At 44.5% G+C, this 27034-nt stretch overlaps 1 protein-coding gene across 5 annotated transcripts in view; it reads right to left on the reverse strand.

The window, feature by feature from the left end:
• Positions 1-8801: 8801 nt before the first annotated feature.
• The window catches only part of ADPRHL1 (ADP-ribosylhydrolase like 1), a 39000-nt gene continuing 20767 nt past the window's right edge, over positions 8802-27034 (reverse strand). The window contains exons 6-9 of one of the 5 annotated variants that reach the window (XM_071743742.1): positions 25922-26054; positions 25221-25374; positions 19176-19377; positions 8802-10972 (exon numbers count right to left, since the gene is read on the reverse strand). In XM_071743742.1, coding sequence (XP_071599843.1) covers positions 10727-10972; positions 19176-19377; positions 25221-25374; positions 25922-26054 — 735 coding nt within the window. In that variant the 3' untranslated portion in view covers positions 8802-10726. Of the gene's footprint in view, positions 10973-14942; positions 19378-22992; positions 23510-24466; positions 25375-25921; positions 26055-27034 lie in introns of those variants that run through there. The other 4 variants (XM_071743749.1, XM_071743739.1, XM_071743757.1 and 1 more) reach the window with 4 other exon arrangements.

The raw sequence follows: 27034 nt of genomic DNA on the forward strand, positions 1-27034 counted from the left end.
CTTTTGCACTTGCACTTCTCTGACCCCCAGAGCTGTCTGTAGTGTTCAGGTTCATACTGTATTTAATTTTCCTCACTGAACGCTTTTGAAAGTCAGTAGACTAACATCAAATAATATTTGAGAAATATGCAGCAGATGATTGCAAAGAAGAAAGATGCAAAGGCTGAAATGTTTGTGCTTATGCTGACCAAAGGCATCTGGGATCTCCGCCCTGAACATTTGTACTGTAACACAGTAATTGAGTTAGTGGCCTGTCCTATTAAAGATGGGGTAAAAATAGTTTAGAAGTGAAGCAAAATCCCTTTTTGAGTATGAGAAGAAATGAGACAGGACACCACAGAAAGCCACTGCATCAGGAGTCTTGCAGCTCTAGTTTGAACATGGTTATTTTTAGAGGGCTTGTTATACATATCAACAACACTAATGACTGCCAGCAGTGACAACCATGTTCCTAGAGCCAGCACATCGTGTGCAGCTCTTATGATTTAACTAAAGCATGTTTTTGCCAAGTAGGTGTTAAGTAATTAATTATTTTTTCCCCACCAAATTGAATTGTGCAAATCTCTTTTGCCTCTCTTTCCCTTCAGATTGCCATTTTTAGAAGTAAAACTGTGAGGAACAAAGGCCTTACAAAGTCGGGCATGAGAGCAAAACTAGCCTGAGAAAAGTCAGTGATGTGGAGCCAACCCAAGCTCGCGTGGAGTGCAAGAGGAAGGATGGATCAGGAAGCATTAAGACTGGAGCAGTTCACTCAGGTACAGGATCTGAGTGGGTGAAAACTTACAGGTATTAGTGTTTAGGTCTGATAGGGCAATGTCAGAAGGTGTAGCACAAAGACACCAGTCAGAGCCATGAGTATTGGCACGACACCGCTTGCCATGAGTGTTCCCTACTGGGATATCCAAAGGCAGTCCTGGGAGGATGGTTTGTGCTTTGAAATGAGAAGGGAATGCAATTCAATTACTTGAATTTTCGTCTGTTGTCTCTGCCTCTGTAAATTTACAACCTTTTGTTCTCATTTAATAGGGTGAGCAGCTTGCCTGCAACACTGGAGTGTTGGGTTTTTTGTGTGTTATGGAGGGTTACCGTGTTTTCCTATTGCCTTCTTTTTACTGCTATTCTGTGGTTCTTTTAGCATTTTGGGGAGCAAGACAGTCCCTACAGAGAAACTTGTTCCCTTCCTTACTTAACCCTGAAAAGAGCAGAGAGCAAGACTCCTGTAGCCCCAAGCAGGGGACACGCAGACACCTTTGCCATAAAAACTCACATTCTGCTGTCAGAAGGGTGTCCTGGGCTGGCCCAGAATACGAGAACTGATCCATGACAATATTCCTTCTGCCTTTGCCAAGGATGGCTGCCTTTTTGCTGGTTACTATTCTCAGGCTGTTTGCTCAGAGCAGTGCCCTCTGGTGATATTCATGAGTGATAAAACAGCCTCGTTAAAAAAAAAAAAGCTTCCACTAGGTGGAAGGGGAGTTGCAAGTTGACTGGGAAGCTGTGGGGGGTCAGAGGGAGCGTTCATTCTGCTCTGCTGCAGCAGCAAAGCAGCTGGGAGAAATCTCTGTGCAGATGCTATTGGGGAATGTCAAAAGGGCCTTGAAGCAAACTATGGAGGATTTGGTTGTTGACCTCAGCAAAACACCCTCCAGACATTTTCAAGTCTGCAAAATGGAAAGAAAGAAACAGATCCTACAAAATGCTCCGGCTAGGCAGGGCCACTTTGCTATTGGTTTGTACTCAGTGAAGCTATTGAGCCCACTACAGACACATCAAAGCCCTTTGCCTTTGAAAAAATCTGGGTGAGGGCTCTCTAAAATTTCTTGTGTGGGGTGGAAGGAGCTGTGCTCTTACTGTAGAGAGTTAAACAAATCTTCCTGGGATTTCCAGGGGTGCAGACTTTCTCCCAGGCCTGTACTACCATGTTACCTGTGTGACAGCAAACCATGAGATGCTTTTTGTCAGCAGTAATCTGGGGGCAGCAGTCTAATGATTTCTGTATGTTAAAATACAAATGTACACCCTGTGCCAAGCCGTAAGGGGGTTGCAGACCCCAGTACTCTAGTGCTTCATAAGACCCTACAGCAGCTTCAGTCTCAGCTGGGCATGGAAGCCCTGTGTGTGCTGGGAAAGGCAGAGGTAATGGCATAGAGAGCCTTAGAATCATAGAATTGTCTGGGTTGGAAGGGACCTCTGAGATCATCAAGTCCAACCCTTGATCCACTACCACTGCAGCTACCAGACCATGGCACTGAGTGCCACATCCAGTCTTTTTTTAAATATCTCCAGGGACAGAGAATCCACCACTTCCCTGGGCAGCCCATTCCAGTGTCTGATCACCCTCTCAGTAAAGAAATTCTTTCTAATGTCCAACCTAAACCTCCCCCGGCACAACTTGAGACTGTGCCCTCTTGTCTTGCTGAGAGTTGCCTGGGAAAAGAGCCCGACCCCCCCCCCCCCTAGCTACCCCCTCCTTTCAGGGAGTTGTAGAGAGTGATGAAGTCTCCCCTGAGCCTCCTCTTCTCCAGGCTGAACAGCCCCAGCTCCCTCAGCCTCTCCTCATAGGATCTGTGCTCAAGACCCTTCACCAGCCTGGTTGCCCTCCTTTGGACCTGCTCCAGGACCTCAATCTCCTTCCTGAACTGAGGGGCCCAGAACTGGACACAGGACTCGAGGTGTGGCTTCACCAGCGCTGAGTACAGGGGCAGAATCCCTTCCCTGGACCTGCTGGCCACGCTGTTCCTGACACAGGCCAGCAAGGCAAGGGGTTTAGTCAGCAGAGAAACGGGGTTTTTTCAGCCCAAAAATGCCATGCATGCAAAGGGAATGCCCCCAGGGTAGTGAAATAGGCTAATGAGGTATTGGCTCTGCTTCCCCTCTTCTACCCACAGGGCCACAAACCACTGTGGGGTCAAAGATAAGCTATTAAGACCTAGAAGCAAAGTAGAGTCTGTGGGCAGAAGGAGGGATAGAGTACTAAGTGCTGCTCATCGTGGTCTTCTGACCATAAAGCAAGTTTTGTCCTTTATTACTACTCAGATGTTGCTATCTTTTCTCCTTTCCTGGTACTGTAGGAGACCTCTACCCTCTTCTGCACTCTTCAGCCTCTTGCTGGCTGAGAGAGCATCCATGCAGCAGCACCACAACACCCCCAGTCGTGGCAGCATCCCTGCAGCACTGCGTGTTTGCTGTGCAGTCATGGGCAAGTCCACTCATGTCTGTGTCCAGGCTCATGAAAAAACCCACCCATTCCATGTGGGTGACTGAAGGACAGTGGCAGTGGTGGCAGAGCATGGAGTTTACCTGAGCTCTCCATTCAGTGCTGCACTACAGCACACAGCTTACCTCTGTCCCCTGGCCTCTGGGGACAAACACAGTGGCAGAGCTCAGATGTGGTGCAAATGTAAGAGGCTGGGCTTGTTTGCAGTGCAGTTGTGGTACAGTAACTGAGACAGCATCCTCCTGCAGTGCTTGGAAACATCCGAGGGGATGCTGCTACCTGCTTTGCAGCAACACTGCAGCAGCATCAGGAATTTCCTGTCCTTTGGGCTGTCCAGGGCTCCAAGCTGCAGAGGATGCTGCCTTCCTCCCCTTCAAAGCTCCTCCCTGCAGCTGGGATGGTGGCAGAAGGAAAGTCCTGTTACCAGAGTGGAGTGGGTACCTCACTGGAGAACAGGAGGGATGCAAAAATTGCCCCAAATGTTTTAGGTTTTTTGCCACCAAATTTAAGATTTGGAGCCTGAATAGCACTCCAATAAAAATAGGTTGGGATTTTTTGTTGGTTTGGGTTTGGGTTTTTTAGTTTTTGGTGGGTTTTTTGTTTTTTGTTTTTTGTTTTTTTTTTTATGGCTGCGAGTGCTTTCTTTAACAAAATAACTCTGAAGCTTCAGACTGGAAAGATTACTAAATTACTGAAAACTCTTTGTTTTAGGAGTTTTCCCAGGAGTTAATAAGCAGCTGCATGTTGGAAGGACATTCCTACTGCTGTGGCTCTAGGGAAGGCTCAGAATCTTTATTGAAAAATAAATGGAAAATTTGACCCACACAACAAGTTCTTGATGTTTCTTGGAAATACATGATTCACATTCCAGCCTCATTTTGTAGCTCTTGGACAGGACAGAAATGTATGGGGAAAGGTAGGAAAGTGGAAAGGAAGTGAGGGAAGCCAGAAATAGGAAATGTGTCTGTCACAGGATGAGCTTAGCAGAGTTTCCATGTGGGCAGTCAGGGAAAAACATGTATTCTTGTGTCTATTAAAAGTACTCTTTTCAACTTCATAGCTTTATTTCTGTGAATTGATCAGGGATTTCATATGCATTTAAAGCACAGATAAGGATTTTGAAAAGTAGATATATGGAAAATGCATTTTCCTGAAAGTATGTGATTTTATACCTCCTCGGAGAATTTGGCTCACAGATCAGTAACAGTGCAAGTTGTTGCTTGAGCCTTGGGCTTGGACTTTGTTGTGGGACCTTTGGAGTCAGTCAGTCAATATGAGTACCTCTTAATTCACATCTGTATATTATTAAAGAATATATGGGAAACAAGAAGATGATAGTGTAATCATTACATACCTTTACTTTGCATCCTGGAAGAGTGTTCTTAATGATTTTGTGCTGTGGATTGTGGCTGCTGCTCAAGTGGGTGGTGGAGTTCCTATTCCCATTGCAAATAATAATAATGTTTAATGTTTGGCCAAAGTACCAGTATTACCATCTTGAGGGCAATATCCTCATGGATACCATGAATTAACATGGATAACATCAGTTAACAGCTGGTCATGCACATGAATCTAAGTATTGCAGGAGAGGCATCGGGGAGGGTGAAGAGTTAACTTTTTAGATAACTTTTTGGGTAGGATTTGTTTTTCAGACTCCCTTGAGGACAAAGGGCTTTTCCCCCTCTCCAAATGGCAAACTCGCCATCTGCAGGCCAGCAGGACCACTCACAAAGATCAGGAAACAAAGCAGCCATGAAAACTGCGGGACACCTTGCTTATGGGAATCGTAGGATTTCCTCTTTTACGCACTGTTCAGCGTGAAAAAAAAAAAGAATAAAAATAGCCCTTTGAGTGTTACCCCAAAGAAGTTTTGAGTGTCTGTCTCTGGAGCTTAATCCCACTGGACTGTTGAAAAAAATGTAAAAAAAATGGACTTGATGTCCTTCTGCAGCAGAAGGCTTCTCATGCCTGCTCTTGCCTTCAAGGAGCCTTCAAACTCACTGCAGGGCTCCTGGCCTCATCAGCTTCCCAGCCCAGGCCTGAGCACCCTCCCTCTGCTACTAGAAATAAGCACAAGTTTCCCCATGAAACATGGTTTTAATTGGAACATACTGTTTCTGAAGCTTATATATATATTCTGTTTTTTCCAGGAGAACATGTTGTATTTTGAAAAATACCAAAGCACAGGTTTTCAGGAAGCTTCAGGTTTGTTTGTCAGTTGGGAGGAACATTACTGGAACTCATTTTTCTGTTTGAAATAAATTTTTAGGGAGAAAAATTACCTTTATTTCATTGTCTCTCTTGTTGTAGCACTGATGAACCACAGTTGCATCCAATTAACATCTTAATTAAAAGTCAAAAAGAGCAGTAGATGTTTTACTTTTCTAATATTTTTTTCTATTCAGCCCTTAAAGAAGATGAAACCGAGGCAACCTCAGTTTCACCCTGTTTTGAATAAAAGCTTCCCAAAGGAAAACACACAGAGTCCATCTCCCTCAGCAACAGAAGGGTTTGTAAGCACCACAGAGGAACCAGGCAATCTGCAGCTCTGCCTTTGCCAGCCCTGAAAACTCTGTCCTAAACAAGACAATACAGCATGCTAATGAGAAACAGCAGAGCCTTGTTACTCTCACGCCTCCTGTGCTTAATTTGTGGGACATTTGGCCCAACTGGTCCTAAAAACCATGAGCAAGACCCAAGCTGGTCTGCCCTGGCCTCTTGTCAGGTGTTGGTCTTCATAGAATCATAGAATTGGCTGGGTTGGAAGGGATCTCTGAGATCATCAAGTTCAACCCTTGATCCACTCCCGCTGCAGTTACCAGACCATGGCACTGAGTGCCACATCCAGTCTCTTTTTAACTATCTCCAGGGATGGAGAATCCACCACTTCCCTGGGCAGCCCATTCCAATGCTTGATCACCCTCTCCGTAAAGAAATTCTTTCTAATGTCCAACCTAAACTTCCCCTGGCACAACTTAAGACCATGCCGTCTTGTCTTCTTGAAAGTCATCTGGGAAAAGAGACCAACCCCCCCCTGGCTACCCCCTCCTTTCAGGGAGTTGTAGAGAGTGATGAGGTCTCCCCTGAGCCGCCTCTTCTTCAGGCTGAAAGTTCTTGTCCCACCTGGAGCATCTTCTGCTGCTGAGGGAGCTGCTCCACTGCCCTGGGGTTACAAGGAGGGGCTACCGAGCAAGGGGCTGCCCAGCAAACCTGTCTAAGCCTTGGGGTCCTGTCACTGCTGGTTGGCTTAATACACTCTTACAATCCTTCTCAGTCCCAGGGAACTCCAAGGGGAATTTTAATAACCTTCGTGGAGGCTGCAGTGGTCTCACAGCCTTCAGGAGTGAAGCTGAACTGTTCTTCAGCCCTTGGAAGTGGACGATCATCTCATTGTAGTTTAGGCCCTGAGATTTGCAAAAAGATTGTTTTTCACTTAAACCTGGGTTTCTAAGGAGGGAAGCATGAAGAGAGACCTGATTTTGCATCTCTGTTTGCCTAGGGCTGGGCGCTAGTGGTGTATATTGGACGGCAGTGGCCATTTATTTTAAAAAGATATTTTAAAATGTCAGTGAACCAATTTTTAAATAAAAAACTAATCCTTGGTGATAGCTTGTTTGAAAGTGAGCACCAAGAGGTTGCACCTGTGCTCCATTTCTGTGGCTTCCAGGTGAATTCTGGAAATGAGGCTCTGAAATGAAGAGAAAATAAGAAGTTTAATCTTGTCCCAGTTTTCACTTTGCCTGGAAACTTCAGGTGAGCTCTTGGTGCAATCAGATAGGTGGTATACCCCCATATATATACATTGCAGACTTTTAAAGAATTTGCCCAAAGAACTTATGTATCTCATATACAAAGGCACTAAGGCGAGGGGAAAATCATTCATTCCTGTTATGCAGGTGGAAAAGTAAGATGCAGGAAGAACCTGATTCCTTTGGAGGATTCACTGGGGAATTCACTGCCCTCCACTGGGGGAGGGCAGGGGAGTGAAGACTTACCTGAATTTTCATTACGTTGTCTTAGGAACAGCTTGTGCTTAAGTGCTTGCCTCAGTGTGAGACTTGGACAAGTTGGTTTCTTTTAATACTGAGTGACATTCAGCTTCATACTGGCTCCTGCTGAGCTATGTGCTCCCACACACTGTAAAGCTTTTTACCTTTATGCTTCTTGCAAGCGTGGCTTTTAGGAGCTGGTGAAGAGAAATACCAGAGGAATATCAGAAACCCCTAAGCAACTACTAGCATTGGTTTGAGTAGCAACAGGGGAGTTGCAGCTCTATTAAATATATATCTGAAAAAGCATTGCCAGTGTATGGCATTGCTCTGGTCACCTGTGTGCTTGTGTGGGTTGTGTCCTACTGCAGCTCAGCCCATGCTCCACCATCATTTTCATGCTCAGCAGCCATCCCACCTACACAAATATCCTGGAGAAATAACACTGAAAGAGCCAAAGGGGAGGTGAGGATGAGTGACAATGGTTTCAGAAGAGGAGACAGACTCATGGGACAATGGCAAGTGTGGATGGGCAGCCTCTGTTCCTGCTTTCTCTTGGCTGCTGGTGTCCAGGTGGTGGCTCCAGGCTGGGTGCTTGCCAGGCACTGGCCAGAGCTGGCACCCAAGCATCCCTGCAGTGTATGGCCTCTGCTTTGCCATACAGTGAGGATGCAGTAAGTGCCAGCTCAGAGCCTTTGTGACTTGGAAGAATAGAACAGAACACCTTCAAATGGGCCAGAGTTAACCTTTAGCAAGATCCCTCTTCCCTTCACTGGCATTTGCGGGAGCAGAGGAATGACCCATCTCAGGCAAGGGCCAGTGGTCACCCCAGGCTTTGTTCCTCACAGTCTAGCCCCAGCTTTGCCCAACTACTCCAATTGAGCAGCAGGCAGGGCTGGAGTACATGCAGGTCATTCTCAGTGAAAGTCATCCTCCACTACTCTGTTTCTAGCTGCATTTCCATATTCAAAGTTCAGTTTTGCCCAGCAGTAGATGCTGCTTTCCTTCAAGGTTGTGTATGAATGAGTAGCTGCCCAAAGGCAGCTTTAATGCACTATTGTGGCCACCAGGTTACTGGCTTCTCCTTTCAGCCTTTGATCATATGGATAGCCAAACCTGATCCAGCCCTGCCACAGTGTCAGGCTTGTTTCAGGTGTGCATTTAATCACTCTCATCACCAAGCCAAAGCAAGATAGAAAGTCATGTTTGTGGCCTGGCCACTCCCACACTAAGAACATCGTAGGAAGAGGAGGTTGGTCCCAATAATCTGCACCTTAGCCCATCATTGCTCCTATTTCAGTGGCTTGAGTCACCTCCCTGGCACACAGCCCGGAGTCTGAGGAGGCAGCTGGGACAGGGAAGCAAGGAGCAAGTTGAAGAAAATGCAGCTTTTCTTGTTTCTTTCAAAGAGCACGATATTTACATAATTAATGCTCCATGTTTTCTACCTATTCCCAGCTGCCCCATGGAACATAGCATGTGTCAGCTCTCTTGGGTGTAAGGAATACAGTTCGCATACTGATGAGATATTCACAAGCACTGTTTGTCTTTGTTTCTCATGCTCCTTCTTTGATAATGACAGAATGATTACAAGATTGTTATTTTGTACACTTCTATTACTTTAATCTTCTCAACACACAAGTAAGACACAGTCGTACAAATAAGTAGCCCATCTAAGAAGGAAAACAGATTTATTAAGAAATCTGTATGGTATGAAAATGGTACAGACTTTCTTGTTACGTGATGGGTGTACTTTAAATGAGTTAATAAAGAAGATGTCTTTTGGTGATTTCTGTACTTCTGTAACAAGCTTCCTGGAGACTGGAGGCAGTTAGAGCTGAGGTGCATTCGGTGGAACCTTGTCTGGGCTCTTGGATCACCACTGCACACACTGTTCCCATTCTTTGGGAGAATGAAAGATCTCAGATGGGGGCTAGCAGTCCAGAGCAGCCTTTGGGTAGCCCAGTGTATTGGTATGAAACACAAAGGGCACAAGCATTTAACTCTGATGGTGTGACTTGATTAGACCTGGGGTTTCTTAGTAAGGATGTGCAGTGTCCAAAAATTTTCTTTATTTGACTCCCTCAAGAAGCCTCAGGGATCACAGTGATTGGAAGGACTTGCCTTATTTTTCGGCAGTATCTCAGCTCTATAAAAACTCTCTCACCTCCCTGCAAGGGCCAGAATGACTGGTTTAGCAACTGCAGTGGTGTAGGCCCAAAAGGTGTGTGATCTGCAGAAAGTGGTTGCAATTCCCTGCGGCTGAAAGCAAACTGTGCTGGTTGCCTTCACCCACAGGACTGCGATGAGCTGACTGCTGCTGCACTCTTGTTTCTTTTTTTCACAGCCTGTTTGTTTGTTTGTAGATGCAGGGGCAGGTAAGTTCCTGTGAAATTCTCCTGTATTTCAGAAATCTGAGTCTTTTTTTTTTTTTTTTTTTTTTTTTTAAAGGGGGTTTGGCTGCATAGCAGGAGGCATCTTATGAAAGAAGCTTCATTTTCAGAGAGGAAGCACTGGGCGCTACCCCATAAAATTGTGTCCTTTGATAAGATGTCCCATGTTGATATGTGGAGTCACGAGCCATTTTCAAAAACACAGGCCCTAGTAGCTATTTGGTGGCTTTTTGAGGATAAGGAGTTCGGTGCATTATAGATTTTTACAGCTTTATGATCTCAGGAAGTTTCCCCTCTGGCAGTACATTTCTGCTGTTGCGTGATGTGCATCACTGAAAGCCTCCTGCAACGCTTGCTTGCCAAGTGAAAATCCTGCCACGTGAAGCTGTTCTTGCACCTGCAGCTCTGTGAAATACAAGCAACTGAAGGCATGTTGGAGACAAACCAAGTACTGTAAAGGGAGGTGTCTAGCAATTCTCAAAATGGTTTCAGGTCATAAGAGGTACAGTATTGACCTACTGATTCTTTTGTTTTTCAGTATGTAAAGAACCCTTCAGTTGCTAGGAAAGCAGCTACCCAGCAAGATTCTCTTCCTTTGTTGAGAGTTCTCATCAAGGAGTGAAAAAGGTTTCTCTATAAGAAGCGATGCTTGTGGAAATGAAAAAGAAAAATAAAGGGCAAATTTTTCTGCTGTTCCCACCGTTATTCCCACTTTTATTCTTCATTCATCCCTGCTTGCTTGCAACCTGCTTTACAGATCCGGCCATTAGGTGGAGCGTTTCTCCTGCCAGCAGCCCAGAGATGTCACATTTCGGGGCTGGGAGGGATGCTTTACCGAAGTGCTGAATAATCCCAGTGTCCTGGGATCTGCTGGATGCAGGTGGAAATGAAACAAACCAAAAGGGGAGGAGGGAACATAGCATTTTAATATAAGGCCTTTTCTGTTCTCTTTAGTGCTTTCTCTTATTACCAGGTCCTTGACATTCAAAGAAAGTACAAAGGGGAAAACCTGAGAAAATTACAATTTAAAGTCTTGGTCTATCATTTTTTGTCATGCACAATGTGTTAAAGGTTGTCCAAAACACAGCTTTAGAAGTTGCTGATAAGTTACTAAGTTATTTCCCAGTTCAGAGGCAGAAGTGTGCATTCATTAATTTGTTAAATTTGAACAATTTGGAATCAGGTGGCACTACCGGGACAACTTTTTCTTCCCAGTTTTGAGGTCTGGAGAAAAGTAGTTTCCTAATTTTTGATGTGGACCACTTGTGCCTTGTGGTACAGCACTGGCCTGAGGTCTTCCACTGGGTAAACTTTCCCAAACCTTTCCAGGGCTTGGGTCTTTTTTTGCTGACCGTAGCTATGCTTGATAGCCCCTTTTTCAATTTAAAAAAAAAAAAAAAAAAAAAAAAAAAAAAAAGAGAGAGAGAGAAAGGGAGAGGGAAAGGGATAGGGAAAAAAAGGGAAAGGGGAAGGGGAGGGAAAGGAAGGGAAGGGGAGGGAAGGGAAAGGGAAAGGGAAAGGGAAAGGGAAAGGGAAAGGGAAAGGGAAAGGGAAAGGGAAAGGGAAAGGGAAAGGGAAAGGGAAAGGGAAAGGGAAAGGGAAAGGGAAAGGAAAGGAAAGGAAAGGAAAGGAAAGGAAAGGAAAGGAAAGGAAAGGAAAGGAAAGGAAAGGAAAGGAAAGGAAAGGAAAGGAAAGGAAAGGAAAGGAAAAGGGGAAGGAAGAGAAAAAAGACATCAGCAAGCGAGAGCTTTTCATCACAGTTTAAATGAGATAATGCTCACTCTTAGCAGCTGTTTCTGACCTGGGTGGGGGAGAGGGAGCCCTCAGCCCTTCCCCTGATCTCTCTGAGCTCTCTTGGCACCTGATGCCCCAGAAATATGGGCATCCCATTTACTTCATGAATATTTTGGAGAAAGTGTTTGTTTCTTTACCCTCTGGAGCCTGGGTTTGTCCCTGTTCAGGCACCTCAGTCGAGAGCTGTGCTGCTGTAGGAGATGGAGAGTGAGGCACATCCAGAGGGCAGTTTACCTAGCACTGAGTTTGGGGACCAAAGTTAGAGCTTTGTCCCTCAGCCAGAAATGTGGGAAGGTGAATGGGGCTGCTGGAGATGACAGCCACGTGTTTAAGTGTGGGGAAGGGGACTATACTGCCACAGCAGTGTGCAGGTTTCTTTGGGTCCATGCTTGGCCACCTTAATCACCCCAAACCAGTTCTTTTATGAATTCCATACTACTAAGCCCACCTAAGAGGTGTCCTTCCAATGTGAAGTGCTGGGAGAGCTTTTTATTACAGCCTAATTAGAGAGGACATTAAAAATTAGAAAGAATTTACTGGTGACTTCTACTGGAAGCCTGCATAGCTTCTCTGCTTGCCCCAACCTTCTATCCCGTCACTTACCACTGAGTCCCCCTCAGACCTGCTTCTTCAGCTGGCACCTTTTAGGTGCCCCAGGTCCAGCTTAGAGATGGGACTCCTCTTAAACACTTTAATAATTCCAACTTTAACACAAATGTGCATATCTATGGAAGCTGAGAGATCTGCAGGCATCAAAAATATGTTTCCTACTCCAAGTGAAATGATAGCCCAGCAGGGCTCCCTTCACTGCCTCTTCTGTGCTGAGGTTGGAGATGTGCTTAAAGGAGAGCAGAGTTATGGGGCTTCTCCTCCTGAAGCAAAGGAAGTTGGGAAGGACTCCTGGGCACTGGGAATGAAGCTTTATTTTTGTTAAGCATCTCCCACGGGCAAGGATGTCACCAGAGTTTGAGCCTTGCTATTTGCACATCATGTGGCACAGCTGATGTAGATCTTCATACCCCTCCTGGAACTCCTGCTCTTCCTGAAATACCCATTTCTGACATTTCTTTGCTTATTATCAGTGCTAAATTTCCTGCCAGCATGATCTGGAGTGACTTGATTTGAACTGTTGCCTACAAGACACACCAGTCTTCTATTGCTCTTCTAACCATCACCACTGGAATTCCTCTGGCCTTGCTTGCTTCTTTCCTGGAGGATTAATTGTGTCAGCTCTTGAAACACAACTCAGTGATTTGTTTAAGTGAGGCATTACCCTTAAGGATACATATAGTGCAAATCTGCAAGGCTTTTTAAGTGCATTTCAGGGAAGAATGGTAAATTAACTTGGATGGATGATTTATGCTTTACCAGCAGAGATTAAGGCATGTGGCAGCCTAAAAGTTAACTCCCCACAAGATGACTCTGCCTGACTTGTCCTGAAAATAGGGGGCTTAGTCTCCTAGTGCTGTATCTCTGCTGAGGAAAAACAAATGTTGTGGGTGTAAATTGGAAGAGTTGAGGGCCTCCTGCTATGTGCTGACTGCCTCTCCTGGATGGTACCTCCTTAATACCTGGAGGACAAGACAAGTTCTTTAATTTGTGGCGGGGTGAATTTGTTTCCAGATGTGAAGAAGCAAAAATTAAAACCCAAACTTTAAATTTCTTTTAAAAGATTAAGAGAAGAATAACTAAAATGTCATCTTCTGTGCTGCCAGGAGAAGCCAGCTAATAGAGAATTTACTGTTCAAGTCTGGTGCAAATGCTTTATATTTTGAAGGCTTTTCTCAAGTGGGAAGTGAAATAATGGACAATAAAAAGTAAATGACAATTTAGGCTTAGTGCAAAGTGGCCACTTTATGGCAAACATTATGTTTGCCAGATCATAAAATCTCTGTGGGTGAAACACATCCCTGTGCAGAAGGGCAGCATCAATAAATTCTGCAGGACTGGTGCAATACACATATGTGATTTTCATTTTCTGTGAGTCCAAATGCCAGAAAACCTAATTCTTGGCATGTTGTGAAGGAAAAGAAAGAAAGAAATCAAAGCCTAAGCCTCTCCAGCAGTCAGGGGACACAATTTCCATGTCCCCTCTTCCTCCCAGCTGCATCCCTGGCTGGGCCAGCCCAGTTGTCACGTATGTGACTCGTGTATATAGTGCTGTCAAATGGGTTGGATCTCAGCTTGCTGCCAGCCTGCTCTTGTCCTTATTCCTTTACTGGCAGTGGCTCAGGGCACTCTGCCAACCTGGGCTGGAGCAATAGCCAGTCTCATCTGTACAGAGCTTGGTCGTGGAGAGCGTTGTAAAAATTGAAGGGATGACTCTGCCATGGGGGAAGAGGATCTCACTTGAGTGAAGTCTTTGCTGGATAACTGCAGCTTTCTCAAAGCAGGTCTCAAAGCAGGTTTCTCAAAGGAGGTACCCAAGGTACCTCTTGGGTTCCTCCACAGTAAGTGTTAACCTGAATGTGTGGTTACAACACTAAGCTAACCTGGCATATGGGAGAGGTGCTGTGAGATTTCTGTCTTTCTCAGCTCTACCACAGCACCCGAGGCAGCAACCTTGCCCTCACTTCTCCAAAAAACCATTAATCGTATGCAAACATTACACAGAAGTTGCTTTTACTATAAAACCACAAAAAGTGAGATCCCCTCAGTAGGATTCAGGGACACTGGTTGCTTCTTACTGCTCTGTTTCCCATGGCATTGAAAAATAAATTCTTCCTAAGACTTTTAACATGAGCTGTGGCACCTGCCTCATGTACGTGCACCCCTGGATTTGTAGTGGGACAGATGTCCCTGGAAGAGCTGAATTGCCCCCGCAGGGTATTGGGTCTCTCTGGCTCACATTGTCCCCAGGAAAGGTCTGCAGGGCCTTTCAGTGTGGGGATTTTCTGAGCTCTTATGCTTGTTGCATCTGCAGTAATTAAGAACCCCTTGAAAGGGAGCCTCTTTACAACAATAATGCAGACAGTGTATGGTCAAAGTGCAAATAGCTTCAGAGGAGGTTAAATCATTATTTTTCCAATATTAATATTAATGAGGCTGAATATTTGTATTAGCAGTAAACCCTCTTGTAACACCAACGTCCTTTGAGGATTTTTCTGTGGATATATGAAGCATTCCTCTCCTTTCCTCACTACTTTTGCTAATGGTGTCACTCGGTGCAGCAATAGATCAACAGTCCCCATTAATCTGTAGAAAGGCAGAGCTTAGAACAACCACTTTTTGACATAATTAAAGCTGACACTGCCTACCACCATTCTTGGAAGAAGTACTAGCAGAGTCTCATTAGAATAAGTAAATACAAATAGAGTTCACCCTGAACAGTCGTCTTTGTTGCAAACAAAACCCATTAGCTAGAAATAAGAGTCTGGAGCAGGGCTGAATTCATGCTGATCTCAAAGCCCTTCTCATATTTAATTTATAAACCAGTGATTTATTCACTGATTAGCTAATTCACTTGCAGTGATTAATTTAATTCATGTCTTCAGGCTAATGTTTAAGAATGGGAAAAAGCCCGGCTCAAATAGATGCACATCAATGTCCTTGTGATTAAAAAATTATAATTTAATGCCCTGGATAGTAAAAGAAAAATGAAAGACAGAGAGAATAGGTAGCATGATCAGTTGTAAGTTCTTGTCTTAGCTGTAGCTTAGTTTTTTAGCTGTGATGTTTAAATGTGTCAGCTACTGTGATGATCAGTGGTTTGAAAGATGACTCTGAGGGTCCTTCACCGTAGCTTTCCACTGTGTATTTTGACAATGATGCTGCTTTAGAGAAGTTCTTCAGTTCTGCTTTTCTCTCACTTGTTTTGCCAGCTGTTTGCCAGCTCTCCTCCCTTTCAGCAACATCTTTCTCACGCCTCACCAAATTCTTCGACGAGTGCGCTTGGTACTTCTTAAATCCAGGATGTTTTCTCTTATTTTCCACAGGAACTTTTTCACATTTTGATGCATCAACACCTGGGGATGATACGGGGGACTTCTCTGTTTTAGACAAACTGGTCTCTTTTGGAACAGTATTGCTTTTATACTTTATGTCATCAATTGGCAATGGAGTTTGATAACTCTTTAAGTTGCCTACAGGGCCTTCCTTCCCTGAGCCATCATTGCCATGCCTCTCGGTTTGAGCTGAAGAGCTCAGCTGCTGCTTCTCTCTTCTCTCAGGACAACTATTCTCTTCTGGACTGCCAGTTTTATATGTTGGTTTTTCATCAGCTGGTGGTGTGGATTGCTTCTTTTTGGCTGTGACATTCTTTTCTTGAGGCTCTACCAATGAATTTGAAGGTGGTGACTGGCAAATCCTAGAACCCGGATCTTCGCTTTTATCTTCTACAGCACTTGCATCAGGCTCTGTAAAACTTTCAGATACTTTCAACAAACTTTCAGTTTGTTGCTTTTCTCCTCTGGGAATATCTTTCTCAGGCTTTGCTGATTTACTCAAAGGAGGTAACTGATGGTTCCCAGAACACTGGTGTTTATCATTCTCATTTAAAACCTTTGTTTCAGGTGACCTGGTGTCCTCCTCTGCTGGGATCTCTTGTTTCCTCCCTTCTGAAGAGTTTCTTTCTTGAGGCTGAGGCACTTTGTTTAAAGAAGGTGATTGGTGCTTCTCAGAAGTAGATTTATTCTTTTTTTTGTCTAATGTAGTGCTAGGCTTTACAAAGTCACCTGGTGACATCTGCTTCTCTGTCTCTAGAGGGGACAATTTCATCTCTTCCTTCATCAATGGATTCAGTGATGGTAGTTGATTTTTAGGATCACACAAAGTATTCCTCTCTCCTTCACAAGGAGAAGATTCCTTCTTTTGATTCTGCAGTGGTTCTTTTTTCAAATCAGGCGGGGTATTCTCCTCATCAGTAGTCTGATTGTCCTGTCTTGATGTAGTTTTTGTTGACACTGAATAATTTTTGAAGTCTGACTTGATGTTTCTTTCCTCTGCACTGCTATTTGCATGTTCCATTGGTTCATTTGATGAGGACTGTTTCCTGTTATTACAGCAGATGTTTTCATCTACTGCCAGATCATGTTCATGTTTCATAAAATCTCTTGAAGGTGTCAGACACTTCAAACTCTGGTCAGTATTTCTCACTCCTTGAATGTCACTATCACGTGAAGGTGATTGGGATGCTTGAGGTCTATGAGCATTCTTCTCATTTGAAGAATTATTATCATAATCCATGGTATCACTTGGTGTGGATAGTTGGTCCTCCTTGGGTTTATGCAAAACGTTTCTCTCTTCTCTTTCTTCTGTCTCCATCTGATCATCCTTATGCTTCATGTCATCATCTGATGGCAGGAGCTCATCCTTTGTGTGTTTGGAGACTTTATTACTACCCTTTGTATGCTTCTTTTGGCCTGACATCAGCTCAGTTGATGTAGGAAACAGGTTCTCTTCCACCTTATCACTTCCTTGCTTCATGGTATCACCTGAAGTTGCTATTTGGTTCTTCTCCAAGGGTGGTATGGGCTTTCTTGACATCACAGTTTTATTTTCTTGTTTTCCTGGCTTCTTGGTTGAAAGTGAAAGACAATTCTCCATGTTCTGACACGCATTTGTCTCTTCAGCTGTAGAGTTTTCATTTTCTATTGGATGATTTGGGGACAGCACTTTGTTCTTGAAATCACATTCATTTTTCTCCTTCACCTTAGCATCATTCCCAGAGTTAGTCAGATCCTCTGAAAAGGGTAATGAGTCCTCAAAGCCATGGCTGGCATGCTCCTCTCCCACCCCACCAGCTCTCAGATCAACAGGTGGAAGAGCTGAGGGATTTTCAAGAGTGTGATGGGTTCTCTGTCCTGCAATCCCACACATTGGTGTTGGTAAAGGGTTAGGTGGGGGTGACTGCCATGCCTCAGAGTCAGGCCAGGGCATCTCATCTGCAATGCCCTCTTCACACTCAATGAAAGACTGAGATTGATTGTGACAGGTCTCCAAGTCAGTCAAGGTACTCCTGCCCAGGGCTTGGTTGTTTGCATGGTTCTTCATTTCATTAGATGAAGGTAACCCGTCCTTCCCAAAATCTTCTGCAATGTAGAAGCTCTGCTTCATTAGGTCCTCTGGCAAAGGGATTTCTGTTTTTTCCAGATGAGAAGAGACGTGTTCTTCTTCTGTAGCACCTGGCTTCTGCTCCTGGCTCTCATTTGAGAAGAGTGTATGTTTGGTCTGATTTACATCTGGATTTGATATGCCAGCACCGCAATTACCAAAGTTATTCTGTGGGCTGGGCATTTGAGAAGGCTGTGGCTGCTTGTTTTTTGATTCATTTTGCATTGGACTGCTGGGTGTTTTATTCTCTTCTTCCTTTTGGGTTGGGACATCACTATCATTTTTGCTAGAAATGGAGGATATCTTATCTTCACTATGATATTTTTCTCCTTCTTTGGCTTCCTCAGAAGGTCTGACTCTTAAACCTGGTGCCTCTTTTTGGTCTATGGGTGGCCTTTTGCCAGAAGCTGGTGTTAGGAGAGTTATCTGTTGATCCTCCACTGAAGGCTCAGTTTCACAAGATGCTTGAACTCCTGCACAGTGAAATGTCAGAATGTTTTCCAATTTTTTCAGCTCTGGAAAACATTCTTGGCATGTAAAGAAAGGATCATTTTCTGGCTCTATGAGCTCTGTGTCAGCTTCCTCTGAACTGGATAGGTACATAGTTATTTCAGGAATTTCACCTGTGGTAATATCCTGAGGACTTTGTTCATGGGATCCATCAGCTGTGCTAGAGTAAGGTGAGTTAAAAGGTGGACTGTCTTCCTTAGCATATTGCACAGCATGGGTAGCCCCAAGTAGTGAAGATGTATCAGGCCCAGCCATCATGTTACTTCTGTCACAATCTAGACTATATTCAGGCAAGGGAGAAAGGCAGTCTGCAAGATCTTGGTTTCTATAGGTAGTAGAACAGCTATCTGGATTAGGGTTAAAGTCAGGTCCTTGCTTTGTGGAATCTATTTCAGCCTCAGCACTATCCTTTCCATCAGACATGGCCCTGGGTGCCACCAGTAACTCCTTTTTGTCCGCCCCGTCCTCTGCTGCATTTGCTGCTGTTTTGTTCTCCGTCAGCTCTTTGTCAGACCCCAGCTTTTCCTTCGGTGGTGTGTCATGACCCAAAGGCTGCTTTGTGGTGTTATTTTTTGACCAGCTCCAGGGATGGTTAATTTTGGTAGCCATGCTGAGTCTGGGCACCGGGACCGTGGAGCACACCAAGTACTGGGACTCTGGGCTCTTGATTCCCGTGGCTGTCATCGCAGCTGTGCGCAGCACCCTGACCTCTGGCTTACGGATGGTTTTTCTGCTCAGGGAGCTCTTAGTCTTTTTCTCACCCTTGTGCAAGAGTGATGCTTTCACCTCCGTGGCTGAGCGGAGAGTGCTTTGTTCAAACTGCTCCTTCAGTTTGGACAGGACCGAACTCCTGTTGACTATTTTTGGCAAACCGCTGTTTGGTCCTTTCTTTTTCCAGCTGGGAGACTTCTCCTTGTCTTCTTTTTCTTCGGCAGCTAAAAATTTCTTCAGGATGTCCTTCACTCTGTTTTTCCCAGTCGTGCTGCCCCACCTGGCCCTCTCACTGGGCCCTGTGTTGGCATCCTCCTCCGCTGCTTTTCCATCTCCTCTCCTACCAGCCCTGCTCACCCACAGCTTCTCTTTAATGACCAGTTTGCCAACTTCTCTTCTTTTCTTGGTGTACGGCTCACGGTTATTGTTAAGAAACCTGGCCCTCAAGAGCTGAAATCTGGTTGGATGCTGGACCCTGTTTGGACCTGGACACGGCTGGTTATAACTCACCTTGTTTTCTTTACCTTCTGCCCATTTTGTCCTCTTGCTGCTGAGCTGTGGGTCGCCGGCTGCGAGCTCTGTGACGTACAGCAGCAGGCTGCTGAGAACAGCAAAGGCCCCTTGCTCTGTTGCCATCCTACTCAGCTTCTTCTTCAGCACCAAGGGGTCTACCAGCATCTTATCATCTCCGCAAAAGCGCGTGCTTTTGGTGCTGCGCGAGAGAAAACACGAATGTTCTTTTCAAGTCATCAACATCGCCACTACCTCCTTAGTTTGCTTTAATGGCATGCTGCTGGGCATGAAATGGAGAAAAAGATACTTCTAATTTAGGGCTTCTAAAGAGGGTTGTCATTAGTGGCCTGTTAAAAAGCATGCAAGGTGCTTGACAAGCTTCATGAGGCATAGCGTGGCAGGAGCGCGCGCGGAGCTCCACGTGGTCCCACACGGCACCGTCGCCTTTTTCTTCTGTGTTTTGGGGCCAGTGGAAGCACTTAGTGGGGCAAGCAATGTCAGTTGGGGTGATAGCATCTCCTCTGGGCCACTCCTCACTCATTCATTTAGTATTACCGTGTCCTAATGCCAGGGCAACCTCGAAGGTGTTTTCCTCTCCCGCTAGGTGAAGTGTAGGCAAAGATAAAATACGATGAGAATGCAGTTAGCAGGAAAACACAGTTCTGCCTCTGGGTTATAAAAACAAACTCAAACCATTAGAACAAAAATGAGAGGCTGAGGAGCACAAATGTGCCACTGAGAGTTCTTGAAATAAGTAGGTACCTCCCAAGAATTAAAAAAAAAACCACCGCCAAATACCAAACAAAAATCCCCAAACAACGCAGGATTTGCATTATTTGATTTTTGATAGCATTCAAATCCCAAATCAGGAGTACGCTCTTCAATCTGCTTTGTGAAACATGACATCACCACAACAACCCTGGCAGTGTCCTTTGACTACAACCCCCTTTAATCTAGAGCTGGTATGTTGGACCTACACTTCAGTTTGAAGAATTAGCCCCTTGGACAGCTGAGGGTTTAGGCAATGCTTTAATTGGTGTGGATCAGTTACTAAATAAAATACTGAACTCAGCACAAAAGCTGGACTGCAAAGTCAATAACAATAGAGAGGGCTCGGGGTGGGGGGAAAACCAAGAGGTGTCAGCTTTCTGACACCAGGAAGAGCTGGAAGGTTACTTCACAGTGCAGTGAAATAGCTTCATGCACAGAATGCAGCCTGCATACCAGGAGGGGATTAATTTTTATGACCAGAAGTGGAACAAAAAAAAAAAAAAATTCTTAAAATTAGGCCCATGTGTGGAAAATGAAGAAAAACTGCAAAGAGACTCATCCTTTTGGGAGCGTCACCCTTGAAAGGTTGAGGAAGGCCCAGCTGTGCCCCCGTAGCTTGTACTCCATGGGCTCTGAAATAAAATGGACCCTGCCCCCCACTGGGATATTATGGAGGACGTTTGCAAAATGGGGTTCTGGTCCTTGTCCAGTCGTGTTGTGACATTTGGATTCGACTTGGCTGCTTTTCAAGTGCACATATTGAAAATTACATCCCTTAGCAGTGGGATGAAGTTGTCATCTTGAATGGAAGAAAGTCTATTTTTAGTGACTTTGTAGATATTTTTAAAGGTCAATAAAAGAAAAAAGCATGACAACTGGCCCATGTCTAGTGTGACAAACAATGCATTGTAGGTTTTGGTTGGGAATAACCACATTTCAGCATAGCACAGGTGCATGGTCCTGTGTGGTAACATCTACCCTTTTCCCTTTCTGAACTGACCATGGCCAAGGAAACAAGGGTCCCCTGTTACACCAAGATCCCCTTTTATTACAATTACAGTTTTTTTTTCATAATAATAATAATAAAAAAACCAAACAGAATTCAGGGTATGATTTCAGCTAAAAATATCCTGGCTCATTCTCCCTCCTGCAGCCAGTCTGCTGATATTTTGACTGAAACCTTGCTTTTTGGGGGAAGATCACTCCTCTCCTGCCTAAGAAGTGCCTGGTGTATTCAGAAACACACATAGGACCACCAACCAGCATGATTTAGGGTTGACTCTGATCTCTTAGGAGAGTGGTAGAACCAGATGCCCTGCTTATCTCTCCCTTCCAGACTGCTTTGGATACAATAAATGGCCACAGTAAAATATGGACTAGTACTGCTTTTAGTGAGATCATCATAGCCAAACTACTATTGATTGTGAAAGGAAGAAGATCAGACCTTCTCTACCAGGAGCATTCAAGGTAATTAATCACTTATGAGCTATAAAATCCAAATAGCTTCATTGAAATGTATTACTAGGGAGTTCTGTTGAGAATTTTCCTTTTACACTTTTGGTAAAATGTATGTCAGAGCACTCTTATTGGATACCTTCTGAAATGCAGTATCTGTGGGGATATTGCATTGTCTTAAATACCAAGACATGTTGCCTGGGTTCACCAGCAAGTAGAAGCAGATGAGCAGACAGCTATAGCACCTTTTTAGGGCATTTGCAGTTCTTCCAAGATGACTGCACCTGCAGCCAGCATCATGACTCTAAATCTGAAACACACTCTGTGCAAGGGCTGTGGTACAAGGACACTGTATTCAGAGAACACCACAGAAAATGTGGGTAGTGATGAGAATGTGACATCCCAATGTCTGGAAAACATCATGCCCACGGGATGGAGGGCAAAAGTGGAGGGTTTCTCAGGTTTGGGAGCATAACCACCATTTTCAACAGGCCAGGACATCATTCCTAATATTTCTTTATCACCTTTTCCCAAGCTGCATCCTGCTGTTCTTAAATTATGTAACCTGTCAATGAAATACAGTCACTTCTATATCAACTACAGACAGCCACCTCTTGTCCTGCCTGTGACTGGGAGGAAAGGGCAGGTACCCTCCATGAACGAGAGAATTTCACACCAGCAGAATTCACTTCCCAGTTTTCTGGGTTATGCCAGATGACAGAGCAGATACTTGGGCTCCTCTCTGATGCTGTGAGGTGGCCTAGGGCAGGTTTCAGTTTCCTTGCCCCAAAATGCTGCTTTTACTGTTTCTAATGTACGTGATGCTGCTTCAATGTGCTGCTGGTTTGTGCTGCTTGGTTTTCAGTGTCTGGATGACAAACCACTTGGAAGTCAGAGGGGGCAAGGCCACCTTTAAAAATTTCCTGTCTTCTTTGCCCCGAAATCGTGAAGATGCATAAGACAGGCAGTTTGGTTATTTATTTATAGCATCTTCAGTGACACTTCTGATAGCAGCTTCAGAGTGGCAACAGCCTGATACGCTAATGGGCAGCAGTGCAACCCTATCCCTCTGACTGACCTGTCCAGGGAAACCTCTGCAGCCAACACTTCTGTGTCACAGAGCAGAGGAGATCCAACACACCTCAGCAGAGGGAGAGAAGCCATTGCTCTCCCCCAACCCTTCCTGCAACCTCCTGCATCCCACTCCTGCCTGTAGGAGCTTTGGGGGCCGCGGCGTAGCAGGGAGTGGTGGCATCCCATGGTGTTTGCTGGGAGCACTGGGCTGGGGGAGTTTCTGGTTTCCTGTCTCTGGTGTGGAGAAGAGAAGGCCCTGTCTCTTGACCCTGAGCTACCTGTTAAACATCCAAACACCATTTTGCACCCCCTGGCAGCCTGAAGGATTAGCTGCTGGGCAAGAGGAGGCAGCACTGTGGAGACTTCATCAGCAGACAGAGAAAGAACTGAAAAACACATCTCAACCCTCAGAAGCTGCCAGAGATTGATGGATGGCTCTGACTTGCACTCAGTTGGTTCTGATGAAATTACCATGAGCTGGAGCAGGTTGATGTGCTCTTCATCCCATCCCTACCCAGCTCTGCATGGTACTTGGATCAATGAGCTTCTACAGCCAAGAGAAGCAACTGAGAGCAGCTCTGCCTGCTGCAACCAATGCTCAGGACTTTAGGGTGGTTTCAGTGAAATGACGGCCACCATCTCAGCAACTGCAGAAATAGTGTTTTACAGGTTCAGTCTTTGGGAATGGTTCTTCGTTATTATCTTATTTGTCTCTGAAACCAGCTTAGTCCTCCCCAGCTTGGATAGAAGGTGAAAACACTTACAAATTCTCCTCATTGTTTTTGTGATTTTTTTTTTTTTCCTTTCTATAGGAGCAGGAAAAGTCAAAGTACTAGAAAAAAAAAATCCTACCTTATGGAGGATAAGTTCTTCTCTCTTCTCTATTGCTGAATTTGTTACAGGTATGCTAGAGGCATACTAAACTAGAAGGAATGAAAGTCTTGGTATTCTCTTAAATCAAAAGCTACTGACACAAGTGGTCCTTTTAGTTTAACATGCCTCCAAAGCAAACAAGAAAGCACCTTGCGAAGCTGCAAAGAGAAAACATGCTAAAACAGTGTTTGAAGTAGCTTGTAGTACAGAAAACCTTTTATATGCACATTGTCATGCAGGCTGCTATTCATAACCACAGGAATCACCTGCTCCTCTTTCTGCCACATAGCATCCCAGTGACGATTCCAGCAATTGCTTACATGGAAGAAGGGGTAGGAAAGTACTTATGTATTTTTAGCTATCTTTTAAAAATGCAGTTCAGCAGCTGGAGAAAGATAGGAGAAACCAACACCACGTAGGCAGTCACTCACGGATGGATATTAGAAAGTGCTACGTAGACCTCAGTTTCTGAATTTTTGAGGTAAAGCGTAATTTTAAACATCAGAGACAAATTCTGTGCTCACTTCTTCTGTGTCATCTCATTGAGGATTCCAGAATTTGTACACATGCATCAGAACCTCCTTCACCGAGGTGTCTGTTTACTTTGTCTGCTGTATGCAACTTTTAACTGAATCACAGTTTGTTGGTTTTCTTGAAAAACTAAAATAATTAAAAAAAAAAAGGGGGGAAAAGGCAAAGAAAAAAAGAGTAAGGCAAAGGAAAATGTCAAAGGAGAAGTAGGCAAATCAAAAGAGAAGAGAAGGAGAAGGAAAAATGCTAAGGAAAAGGAAAGGGAAAAAAGAAAAATAAAAAGGAAAAGGAAAAAAGGAAAGGGAAACAAAGAAGAAATAATAAGTAAAAAGAACTTGGAGATGTGAAGTGAGGTAAGGCAAGCAGAAAAAGGGAAAAAGGAAAAAAGGAAAAGGCAAAAGGAGAGAAGAAAGAGGAAAAAAGTAAAGCAGTTGTAACTCTTCTCTTCCTGGGGTTTTTGTGGTGCTCAAACTTGTGGAGTATATCGCAGCCTGACTGCTAGAAAACATCAGTCAAAAATTCTGCTACTGATACAGCAAAGTATAAGCTGCTCAATCGAAAAATAAAGAATGATGCTTGGGAAATAGTGTAAGATTAATTTATTTCCAAATATTTCATCCAGTTATATTTTTAAAAATAACTTTTGTTCTGAAGACTGATAAAAGCATGATTCAGAAATTTTGGATACATTGCTGCTTTGCTTGCTCTTTGGGTGTATTTTTAGTGTTGGCTTTTCCTTTTCTGGAGGCTTCTAATGTAACAACACCTTGCACCACAGTGCTGATGCAGGGATCAGCAGTTCATTAAAAACTAATCCATGAGACATTAGGTTTAGATGTGTCACAGACACATTAGATTTGAGAACAAGGAGGAACAGCAGTGGTGAAAGGATTGTCAGATATACAGAGAATATCCCCACAGGTGGTTACTACCATTAGTTTTGCAAGAAAGCATTAGTTCTGAAAATTAATTTTGTATGTGTAATTACTCATCTCAGCTGCTTAGAAAGTGGTATTATAGCAAGTTAGACTGAAATAAAACAAAAGAGGGTTTATTTATCGTTTTACCATTTGGAATTATCTTACTATATACTCAAAAATCTCACTCTTTATACTCAAAAAAAATCCCTACATCTGTAAAAAAAAAACCAACAACCCACAAAGACCATAAATATCTAAGCAGTCTTGAATAATTTCACTATGTTTGCTTGCACATGATCTACACACAGCCTTTCAGACTTAACTCTCGGCCAATTCCTTCCCTTACAGACACCCGTCAGTTCTCTACAGGGCTCCCCATAGTCTTTATAGAAAGAGAAAATGGCAGAAACTGCTTTACTTTTCCTCCAGGGACAGTCGGTAAAGATTCTCTCCCAAGTACTCCAGCCTCTCCCTTTCTTCCAGGTCCTGGTACAAGCCCTTGGGAACCTTGCTGAGCCCGTACACCAGCCCGTAGAGGCAGCCGGCGATAGACCCCGTCGCTGCGCTTTCTCCTGCAGGTTTAAGCACAGTTGCAGTTGCCCCTTAGAGTCCCCTTCCCCTACACGACCCAAAATTCTTTAGTGTGAGGGTGGTGAGGCACTGGCACACGTTGCCCAGGGGAAGTTGTGATCGTCCCTTCCTTGGAAGTGTTCCAGGATAGGATGGATGGGGCTTGGAGCAACCTGGGCTAGTGGGAGGTGTCCCTGCCCATGGCAAGGGGGATTGGGATTAGGTGAACTTTAAGGTGCTCTCCAACTCAAACCATTCTATGGTTTCTATGGTGATTCTATGATTTTTGTCAGGGGAAGATGCCAACCCTTTACTAAGTTATATTGGATTTAGTTCCTCTCTGTAAGACTTAGATGGAGCAACATTTGAAGAGCACCATAAGCAGCTCATGTGGCAGCCGCTGCCACAAGAAGGGGATTTTTAAAAAAAAACACAACAAGGGGTCCAGAAATAACAGGTTGGCCAACAGTGGCAATCAGTGGCCAGGAGGTCTCATCCCCACCCTTCCCAGTGAGTGCAGGGGAAGCAGGAGATGCAGGGGAACCTCACCTCCGTGGAACATGGAGCGGTTGCAGAGCTCGGTCCAGTCGCCGCCGCAGCCCAGCAGAGCATCGTAGGCAATCATGGGGGCATCGTGGCCTCGTCTTCCCCCCCGACCCTCAGAGCTCCACCTCCTGTAAGTCTGCAGGAGAGACAGAGGCATCAGGGCAGGGTGCTGGAAACGTGGATGCAGGACACGGGGCTGTGCTGGGGTGGCTTCTTCCCAGCTAGGAGGGAGTAGTTGATCCCAGAGGGAAAGGGCATCAGGCAGCTGTGTTGCCTGCACCACTGCCTGCGGGGTGGGATGAGCCAGCAGGACAGCAGGTACCACAGGCTAGGAGATGCCTGAGGGGCAGGGATGAGCCTGCATCCCAGCTTAGTGCACCAGGATCCTGGCGGAGCTCGGCTTGATTTAAGCAAGCCAAGAATGCCATAAAGAGACCAAGATTCCTTGGAATCCAGACCCCAGAAATTCCTTATTATTTTAAAAATTAAGGTTGCTAAGGACTGACTTCCTCAGCCTCCTTTCCCATCTCTTAGAAACAATCTCAATGCCCCTTGTCACACATTTGCAAATGTTTCAGTTAGCCAAGCTTTATGGATATGTGTGTGTGTGTGTGTGTGTGTGTGTGTGTGTGAAAAAGCTCTGATCCAGTAATTTCTTTAGATGCACAGTTTCACACTACATTTATTCAAGCCCCCTTCTATGACATTTTCTTGCCAGTCCTTTTTTCCCCTCTGCTACAGGCATTTGCCAAATAAGAGGGGAAATATTTTGGAAATGTAATAGACATTTTTTTTGCAGAAGAAGAAAAAAGAAAAAAAAGCAAACAATCCAAAAGCCACAGGGAGGTTTGCAAACAAGAATCAGATTTTCTATAGAGAAGTTATCTACAGAACTCACTTTTTCCTGCCCAAAACCCCCAAAGAGATTCAGCACTGATAAATATAGAGCAAAAACTGCCTTTCTTTAAGGGAAATGGGAAACTTTTTTTTCCTGAAGTTTAATTTACATTATGCTATGTTGAACTGTAGCTGCTTGGCTGGCTCTTGACTTCTGCAACATGTGTGAAGGGTTTGCATTTTTGTTCACCCACTTATACCTCACTTTATATACTTGTT

The sequence above is a fragment of the Heliangelus exortis genome, chromosome 1 (assembly GCF_036169615.1).
Source record: "Heliangelus exortis chromosome 1, bHelExo1.hap1, whole genome shotgun sequence".
Lineage (NCBI taxonomy): Eukaryota > Metazoa > Chordata > Aves > Apodiformes > Trochilidae > Heliangelus > Heliangelus exortis.